Consider the following 10134-nt stretch of genomic DNA (forward strand, 5'->3'; position numbering starts at 1 on the left):
GAGGGAGTGAGAAATGACCTCCGGGTCGATCCCAGGTACATCGGCCGCCGACCAGGCAAATACATCGGCGTTGGCTCGGAGGAATTCCACCAACCGAGCCCGAGCTCCCGGGTCGAGATTGGTGCCGACCCGGACCGTCCGGTCCGGGCGACCTTCCTCGAGGGGAACTTCGATCACACCTTCGGCCGGCTCCCCGTGCCGCAAGGCCACCTCGTCTCTGGCGTCGAGGGACTCGACGCTTAAGGCTTCTACGGGCTTCTTCCCTTTGAGAGTTGCTAGGAAACATTGCCTTGCGGTCGGTTGGTCACCTCGGACCTCTCCAATCCCGGCCGCTGTGGGGAACCGCATGAGCAAGTGGTACGTTGAGACCACCGCGCGAAGGGCGTTCAGTCCGGGTCGTCCGAGGATAGCGTTGTAGGCCGAGGGAACACGGACGACCAAGAACCCGAGCCGCACCGTGGCTTCTGCGGGTGCAACGCCCGCAGTCACAGGCAGCTCAACGATACCTTCGGCCGAGACAGCGTCTCCAGTGAATCCTATGAGGGGGGTGGATGTTTTGTGCAACAATTGTCTGGACAAGCTCATCTTTTGGAAGGCCTCGTAAAACAAAATATCAGCTGAGCTTCCACTATCCACAAGAACACGCCTTACATCATAGTTTGCCATAGTGAGGGAGATCACCATGGCGTCGTCGTGGGGGGTCTGAACCCCCTTTACATCTTCATCACAAAAAGTGATTACATTACCGACCCTCTGCCTCTTTGCGACGGCTGCCCTTGATGCTTCAGTCGAGCCCCCCGCGTTCCTCTCGGGCCGGGGGCAGCCCCCAGTGATAGTATGGATCACGCCCGCGACGGGTCGATTCTGCTCCCGAGGCTCCGGAGGGGCCGGGTCGGCCGGACGCGAGTCTGTGGGGGGACGTCGGTCGTTCACATATCGACCAAGACGCCCTCGGCGGATGAGAGCCTCGATCTCATCCCGAAGCTGGAAGCAGTCTTCGGTGTCGTGGCCGTGGTCCCGGTGGTACTCACAGTACGCCCGAGAGGGCCTCCTCCCAGGGATCTTCTTCATCTGTCTCGGGACCGGGAGGTCCTCCCGCCCCTTGATTTCCATGAGGATCTGGGCCCGGGGAGTCAGGAGAGGAGTGTACCGGTTGAAACGTCGGGGCGGAGAACGAGGGCGTAGGGCGCCGTGGTTCCTCGCCGGCGACAGGCTTCTGCGCCGACGCTGAGGCGTCGGGCTCCTCCCCTGGCGTGCCTCTTTTCGCCTTTTCTTCCCGAGCTTTGGAGGGATCTCGGCGGCCTCCTTGCTCCGGTGGGCGGCCGCCTCCTCGGCGTCCGCATACTGGTTCGCCCGGGACAACAGCTCCGGGAAGCTCCGCGGCAGGCGTTTGTCCAGGGAGAAGGTGAGTCTGCCCTTTCGGAAGCCACGCTTCAGGGCTGAAAGAGCCACCTCCTGGCTCAGGTTCCAGACTTCCAACGTAGCCTTGTTGAAGCGGGTAAGATAATCCCGCAAGCTTTCTCCCTCGTTTTGCCGGACATCAAAGAGGGAGTCGGAGACCAGTCGCCGCCGGCTACTGACGGCGAAATGGGTGATGAAGAGGCGGGTAAACTGATCGAAGGTCTGGATCGAGTTAGCCTCCAAGCCGGCGAACCACGCCCTTGCCGGGCCACGGAGGGTCGCCGGGAAAGCCTTGCAGAGGAGAGGACCTGATGCTCCGTGGAGGAGCATAAGGGTCCTGAAACTCTCGACGTGATCCCGCGGGTCCGCCGCCCCGTTATAGGGCTCGATCGCCGGCATTTTAAACCCCGGCGGATTCGGGGTCCGCAGGATCCTCGAGGCAAGCGCCGGTTGGGAGGAGATCTCCAAGTCGGCGAAGGGATCTTTAGAGTGGCCCTTCAGGACCTGGAGTTGTTGGTGGAGATCGTCCACCCGCCGGTCCAGGGAGCGCGACCGATGGGTGGGAGACAAGGAGCACCGAGAGGGGGACCGACTAGAGCGCGGGTTCCTTGAGGACTGGGGGGTCTGGGAACGCGCCCGGGCCCGCCTCTCGTACCCCGCGCAGCTCCGATGGGACGGTCCCGGCAGAATGGACCGTGCTCGAGAATCTTCCTCGCGCCGGCGCTCCTCCCCATGGGAGAGGAAGGAGCGCGGGTTAAGGAGGACAGGTGAGCGCTCAGGGAGCAGCGGCTCCTGGGCCCGCTGCGGCGCCCGAGACATCACACCCTGCAGGTTCTGCACCGCCTCCGCGAGGGTGCGAACCTGCTGGGCTAACTGGTCGAACTGAGCGGCTTCGACCATCTGAATGGGGGGTGGAACGGTGGAGTGTTGCTGAGAATGTGTTGGAGACGCAGCGGCCTCCCGGCCGGAGGCGCGAGAGGCCCCGCGACCGGAGGCATTGGAAGCTCCACGACCACCTCGCCGTGCCATTACGATCGCTCTAAGATTCGGGTCCCTTCCTCTAGCGCCAACTGTTGCTGGTGGTCCAAACCGAGAACGATTGGCACAGCGGTGTGAACGGGATTCCGTCTGAGTTGCCTTGGTTGGTGTTGATTGTGCTCCACCTTCCACCGGAAAACCTGCAAGCAAGCCTCGCACCACCACTGGGGTAGTGGGGGCCCTCCGACGATCAAGTCAGAGGAGATTGGAGGTGAAGGAGAGATAATTGCAGGTAGTAGGAGAATGCTCTGGAAGTTCTTGCTTACCTCCCCCCTTCTCCCCCCCGCAGCATATATACCAGGCTGGGGGGTCCTTCGGGGGGGTTGGTCATCGTGTGGCACGATGGAGTTGCCACTGACATGGCCGTTACAGGGCGTCGTGGGGGAGCGCTGGGTACGGCCGTGACAGGGCGTAGTGGAGCTCCGCCTTGTACGGCTGTTACAGGAGATCGTGGAGCAGCGCCGGATACGACCGTTGCAGGGACAGAGGGTCGTGGCGTGCTTCAGGGGAACAGCCTGTCGTTGTCGAGAGGTTGCCGACTCGGGATCGGATCGCTGGATCAAGGGGCAGCCGACTCGGGGTCGGGCTGCGAAGCCGAAGATATCCGACTCGGGGTCGGATTGCTGGATCAAGGGGCAGCCGACTCGGGGTCGGGCTGCGAAGCCGAAGATATCCGACTCGGGGTCGGGTTACTGGATCAAGGGGCAGCTGTAGTCTTCTTGGGCGCGCGTGTCGGTCACGTGGGGCATGGTGGCTGAGTTCCCCCGTAACAATAACAATTTTGGATTTTCCATCCTACGACCCGATCCGATCCGATCCGAACCCAGTACACTTTCAGAGCCCACAGGGATGTTTAAGGGTCTCTAACTCTGTATTCCTCTAGTCTCTTCTTATATATAAATATCAGAGGAATGAAAAAGACTTTTTTGTGTACTATCAAATGGCATAAATTTTATATTAAGACAGAGATCCAACCCAATTCTGATGTACACCCGACCCATTACAATCTAGATCTGATCTTGACCTATTTTTTTTAAGATTGAGGCCAGATTATACATAAATCCGACTTAACTGAAGGGTCAGAAATTTTAGCCATTGACCTAATCCGATCTAACCTGAGCTTTTATTAGATTAGGTCTGAATCTAATAATAAAATTTTAATAAAAGATCAAAATAGATCAAGAGCACTCGTGATATAATTTGAGCCGACCCAATGTACTCGATGAGGCAGCAGCCTACCTCCAACGATTTAAGAACTATACTGATTAGTCACAGCTCGTTGTCACCTTTCGTCTCTTCCTATCAAATCTCATGATCAAGATCGAAAAAATAGTCAAACTTTGAAGGCGGTGCCAGTTGGCATTATCATTTACGTCCTGTCAAGGATGAATGCCATGGGCAATTGATTGAGCTCATCACTGACGGTCTTCACAAGGTACCTGAAGTCAAACTTAGCATGGATAAAGTATAATGGAGAGGTGGGTGTGTATTATCTGAACTTATACTATGTGTTAACAACGAAACAATCTTAATTATTTATTACTTCGGCCTGAGATGTGTATTGATAGAACATAAATATATACCGACAAAACAACAAGCATTTTTCAATTAATTAAATCTACCACTGCCAGCTTAGATATGGTTTAGTTTGTCTTTTTCTTGATTTTCATTTACTTTTACTTTTCCACGAGAAGGGATACGTGGCGGGTTTTTTATCCACACTTTCGTGAAGGAAATTATTTACTTATTATCCATGTTGAAATAAGAATTTATTAATCTGACCTGTGGCCATATTAAATTTTGCCTCTTACCACGCTCTATATATAACCAACTTATCTCATGGCCGTTGGCCACAAACGCGAGAGAGAGAGAGACAGTGAGAGAGAGGGATCTCGATGGGAGAGAGTTATGAAGCTCTCTTTGAAACAAAGCAAGCAAAAGGTAGGTTTGCTTACAAGTTGTTTGCATGCTCGATGTTGGCGGGCATTTGTTCGATTTGGTTCTATAGAGCGACTCATGCCCCGGGATGGGGAGAACAAGGGAGATGGGCATGGATAGGGATATTTGCAGCCGAGATTTGGTTCGGCTTCTACTGGATCATCACTCAGTCGGTGCGCTGGAACCCCATCTACCGTTTCACTCACACCGAGAAGCTCTCTCAGCGGTAAAATTCTCTTTCATCTTTTTTTTTTTTTTTTTGAAGAAAAAGGAAAGAACATGCCCACATATCATGCACGGTCTACAGTTAATTAGCCTTTTACCCACATAAAATTTACGTTGCATTCGTTGCGCACTGCAAGCAATAGCCAAGTAGATAAGGTCTGTGCCCCAATGATAGCGTGCTCGCCTCGGGTTTTTCTCATCATCCTTGTTGATTGTAGGCTTCCTCAAGCCGAGTGACTGGCTTGAGGAGCGCAGCAGTTATTGCCATCCGATGGTAACCATCGACGGCGCAGATGCATACTCTTGATTGATGCAGGGGAAGAGAGAGAGAGAGAGAGAGATGGGTGGGTGGGGCTGGGTTAAGCGGTGACATGGTCAACTCCATGCGTCACTCTAGAGAGTTGTAAATTTCTTGATAGCTTTGCTTCTATCGACGGTTGTTAAACAAGACAATAAATTATCGGATTGGGTGGTATAATGGTCAGCTGTTCCTCTCCAATAATGTGACAGCCACCAAGGGATGTATAAGGATTTGTTTGGCTGAAATATATCAGAGTAATTTTATTATTTTTGAAAATTATTTATCTAAGAAATATTGAAAACATAAATTTTACTATATTTGATTGACGGAAAATTTATTCTGAAAAATAATATTAAAAAATATTATATTTAGTTGGAGTTAGGAAATACTACTAAATTTCCAACACTATTTTTAAATAAATAATTCAAGAAATATCCAGATCAAAATAAAATTTAAGATGTTCTCAGGTTGGACTCCGGTTCAATTGATGGACCTAATACTATTATGCTAATCTAAATTTATCTTGATGTTATTTTATCTTTGTTTATAACATAGATTTTCTAATCAAAAAATTCTCTCCTAACAAATCCAACCATAGTGAAGGACAAGAATTAATAAGCCTTAACCCATCTTTGTGGTTTTACCCTTGTTTATACTTTGGAGTCTAGCTTGCATAACCAAAATCTTTTCATTCTTTTAAAAGTAGGATAAGAGAAGGCTTGGCCAATATTATGATGAAAGCAAAATTATATCCAGAGCATTGCGACAAAAATTAATAAGTTTGCCAGCTTAATTATTTTTACATTTTACCCATAGAGTGCGAATACCACTACCTAAGTTCTAAGATTGAACTTTATACCTTTCATTTGTCAAATAAGGAGAGGAGGCCAACTAGGTTAAAACCTATCTTACCACAACATTTCTTTATTTCTTAGCTGTGTTTGAATCTATAAGTATAACACTCCTCACAAATGTTGGAGCACTATATTTTGGGCCAGATATTTTAAAAATACACTATAGCATGGTGTAAAAAGGACTGGTCCTTGGCCAAAATTGTTTCATCCCAAAACCTCACTTGAACATGACCAAAATATTTTATCCCTCCATTCAAAAAAAGGAAAAAAATCTAATAAAGAAGTACAAAATAAGATCCTATAATGCGAATGCAATTTCATGCCATTTCATAATGGAGCTAGCTAACTTAGCTAGTAAAATTATATGGCATTGATACTAAGGATCTATATTTGGATGTAGCCCTTACTTGATTTTGGCTGGATTTTATCACATTCTCATTTTTATAGAAAAAAATATTCTATGTTAGATCATTTCTCCACACTACATCATCCATGTATTCCAAAAAGAAATTATGATCGACATAAATTGTGCATTGATATGCATGATAGATTTTATTGATGCATAATTTCCTTTTATCATTTGAAATAGAGAAGAAGCTGAGTTGCCAAATGTGGACATATTCGTGTGCACTGCGGACCCTATTGCAGAGCCACCCATCCTGGTCATCTCCACTGTTCTATCAGCCATGGCATACAATTACCCTCCTGAGAAGCTAAGTGTCTATCTCTCTGATGATGCTGGGTCCATTCTGACCTTCTATGCCCTTTGGGAAGCATCTCGCTTTGCAAAGCATTGGCTTCCATTTTGCAAGAAATATAATGTGGAACCACGGTCGCCAGCCGCCTATTTTTCTAAATTATGCGACCCCCACGATTCATGCATCCCCACTGAATGGTCTTCCATGAAGGTAATAGTATGAACAAGTGGCATGGCTCAATTTTTAAAAATATTGGCCTAGTAGCCGGACCATGCTCAACCTTAATTTCTGATTCGTTGTTTTAAAAAAGCTTTGTTCATTCAAAAGAGCGCTTAATACTTAATATAAAATAAATTAACAACTTTATTTATCATGATAATTTTCCATTCCGCAGAATCTCTATGAAGAGATGGTAGATGGCATCGATTTGGTGGTAATGCTAGGCAAGATCCCTGAAGAACTCAAAGCAAATAAAAGATTTTCTGAATGGAGTTCCGGGATGACTTCACGGAATCATCCCCCCATCGTTCAGGTACTGCTACACTTGGCACTGGAAAAACAAAACAAGATCTTATTGAGAGAAAACCATTACTATGTAGAATTTTGAATTATTTTAGAATGGGATAATTGGGACATGACTTCAAGTTCTAAAGTTTTCATTTGAAAATTAAACTTGTTGTTTGAACTCTTTGATGGCCTGTAGGAAGAGCATTTTGGTTCAATTCTGTAGTAAAGAATCTAATGTATTGCTAGAGTAGGAAATTTAATTGGTGAAATCATAAAATGTGCTCTGGATCTTTGGAGCATAAGTAGGAAATGTCCATCTAGAGCAAATTATATTGTTTTTCTTTGTTGCTTTTTCCAGATCTTAATTGATGGGAGAGACCAATGTTCAATAGATAGCGATGGAAATGCATTACCAACTTTGGTGTACATGGCACGAGAGAAGAGACCTCAACATCATCATAACTTCAAAGCAGGGGCTATGAACGCGTTGGTAATATAACTATGTTAGATTTTTCTCGCAATTTTTGGGAGTTAGGCTTGCTTCCTTTTTTCTTTCTTTACTTTTTTCCCTCATATGAATGAGCTTTCAGACCTGTTGTGGTTAGTTGAGCCCTGTATGCACTGGGCTTAGATTATAGATTCAGGGTTAAAAGAAAGTAGGTAGCAGAATCAGATGTTCGATTAATATCCCCTGTTTAACCAGTCCACAATATGGAATTGGCATCCTTTCTAGACGACTGACTTCAATAGTAGATTTAATAACACAAGAAATCATTTTTTAGAAGAAATAACACAATCAATATAGAATTGGCTGTAAATGGGTCTTGAATATTGCACCTAGTTTGAGACTCGAACAGCTAACCTAGCTTATCATGGTTGAAATCTTAAGGTTTTGCTATCAGAGCAGCCTGTAAGCATTTGGTACTGTTACTATTGTTACTATTTTGAAATTATATTTATAAAAATTCTGTTTTAAATAACGCAACCTTATTATGATTTTGAAATTAAATTTATGGAAAAAAAATCTCTTTAAATAATGCAACTTGATGTACAGATAAGGGTGTCATCAGAGATAAGCAACAGCCCGATCATCCTTAACATGGACTGCGACATGTACTCGAACAACTCGGAGTCCATCAGACATGCATTGTGCTTATTCCTGGATGAAGAGAGGGGTCATGACATTGGCTTTGTACAATATCCCCAGAATTTTCATAATATCACCAAGAATGATCTCTATGGCAATTCCCTCATTGTGAGCAATGAGGTTAGTACCACCAGAGGCTCACCAAAATCGAGGTTTCAGTTATGTTTTTCTAGTCTTGTACTGGTTGTGATCATAGCTATATCCAGTATGGAGCATAAGACCAAACAAGTAATTATATGGATTTTGTTATCAAATCATACACGGAGCTCGTAACAAAATCATTTTTAATGTCTCTTAAGGTGGAGTTGCCTGGCTTTGATAGTTGGGGAGGGCCTCTGTATATTGGCACTGGTTGCTTCCACAGAAGAGAGATCCTTTGTGGGAGGAAAAATAGCAAAGACTACAAGGAAGACTGGAAGAGAGGCATTCAGAGGAAAATGGCAGAAAGAGCTTGCATACTGGAAGAGAGAGCAAAGTTTCTTATTACCTGCACCTATGAGCACAACACCCAATGGGGACAAGAGGTCTCTCTCTTTGTCTATCTATTTTTCTGTCTGTCTGTCTATATATTTATCTTTCATTTTATACAGATTGGGCTGAAGTATGACTGTGCTGTGGAGGATGTCATCACGGGCCTATTAATTCAATGTAGGGGGTGGAAGTCCGGCTATATCAATCCTCCAAGAAAAGCCTTTCTAGGTGTTGCTCCCACAACACTAGCACAATCGCTGGTGCAATACAAAAGATGGAGCGAGGGGCATTTTCAAATCTTTCTTTCCAAGTACTGCCCCTTCATACTTGGTCGTGGCAAAATCAAGCTAGGACTTCAGATGTGTTATTGCATTTTTGGCTTTTGGGCTCCGAACTCACTCCCTACACTCTATTACCTTGTGATTCCTTCCCTTTGCCTCCTCAAAGGCATCTCCTTATTCCCAAAGGTACGGATATGCCTCTCTTTTTCCCTTCTATCAAGCATGCAAGTTTGAACGAATCCTAACACAAATATCCTGATGTCAAAATTAGATCACGAGCCCATGGTTCATGTCCTTTGCCTGTGTCGCCATTGGGAAGCATGCGTATGGGCTCGTCGAATCACTGCAATGTGGTGACACATTGGCTGGATGGTGGAACTTTCAAAGGATGTGGATATTGAGGAGGACCACCTCATTCCTCTATGGCATCACTGCTACCATCTTAAAGTTGCTGCGGATTTCTAAGATGGGGTTCGCAATCACAGCAAAGGTGTCTGATGGCGATGCCTCGAAAAGGTACGAGCAGGAGGTTATGGAATTCGGATCGTCATCCTCAATGTTTGTTATCATAGGAGCAGTCGCAATGCTGAATCTTTTTTGCTTGGTGGGAGGACTCCAAAGGCTGGTGGTAGATGGGGGAATCATGGGTCTTGAGCCATTATTCATTCAAATTTTTCTCTGCGGGCTGGTGGTGGCCATCCATTTGCCCATTTATGAAGCTCTTTTTATACGAAAGGATAAAGGAAGCCTACCCCTCACCGTCACATTTCTCTCCCTCGGTTCTGCGATGTTTGTGACTCTGCTAACTATAGTATAAATCACTACGGTGCTGAACTGCACATTTGGTCTTCACATGGCTTCATAATCCCTCGTATAGAATGTTTTTTTTTCCTTCGCTTTGTAGGTGTTTTTGATGGCATGTGGAGGAAGTAAGGTATTTCTCCCACTAAATTTAATTAATTTGAAGTACATGTACAAAAGGAAAGAAGATTTGAAGATATACAAAGGAAGAGAAGAAAATTAAGGTGAAGCTAAAGAGAAGATGCAACTCTAATTTTGACAGTGTCCTTCAATCATTTTCTCCAGCACTAGGTGTTCCCAAAGATAAAAAGAGTGGAAGATTTTTTGAAGGACATAAAAAATGGATGCCGGTCGATGAATGAAAATTCTTTTGTTCTGCTCGAACTAAATATGCCAAAACATAGACATTAACAATTGATCTCATGCTCTTCTTAAGGTTGGTTGAATGTACCTTTTCCTCCAAGATGTCCAT

At 45.9% G+C, this 10134-nt stretch overlaps 1 protein-coding gene across 1 annotated transcript; it reads left to right on the plus strand.

Annotated features, from left to right (window-relative positions):
* Positions 1-4279: 4279 nt before the first annotated feature.
* LOC120103955 (cellulose synthase-like protein E6) lies at positions 4280-9859 on the plus strand. The gene is made up of 8 exons (XM_039118218.1): positions 4280-4603; positions 6347-6665; positions 6850-6987; positions 7321-7452; positions 8017-8229; positions 8409-8633; positions 8700-9047; positions 9133-9859. Exons 1-8 carry the CDS (start codon positions 4335-4337, stop codon positions 9676-9678), a joined length of 2190 nt encoding a protein of 729 aa, XP_038974146.1. The 5' UTR covers positions 4280-4334; the 3' UTR covers positions 9679-9859.
* The last annotated feature ends 275 nt before the right edge of the window (positions 9860-10134 follow it).

Source organism: Phoenix dactylifera, unplaced genomic scaffold (assembly GCF_009389715.1).
Source record: "Phoenix dactylifera cultivar Barhee BC4 unplaced genomic scaffold, palm_55x_up_171113_PBpolish2nd_filt_p 000320F, whole genome shotgun sequence".
NCBI classification, from domain to species: domain Eukaryota; kingdom Viridiplantae; phylum Streptophyta; class Magnoliopsida; order Arecales; family Arecaceae; genus Phoenix; species Phoenix dactylifera.

Bases quoted from the DNA above. Each gene is read 5' to 3' on its own strand.
- LOC120103955 (XM_039118218.1), top strand. From the start codon at position 4,335: ATGGGAGAGAGTTATGAAGCTCTCTTTGAAACAAAGCAAGCAAAAGGT. The intron at 8,230-8,408 runs GTTAGTACCACC...ATGTCTCTTAAG, and splicing joins CCCTCATTGTGAGCAATGAG to GTGGAGTTGCCTGGCTTTGA. The intron at 9,048-9,132 runs GTACGGATATGC...TGTCAAAATTAG, and splicing joins GCATCTCCTTATTCCCAAAG to ATCACGAGCCCATGGTTCAT.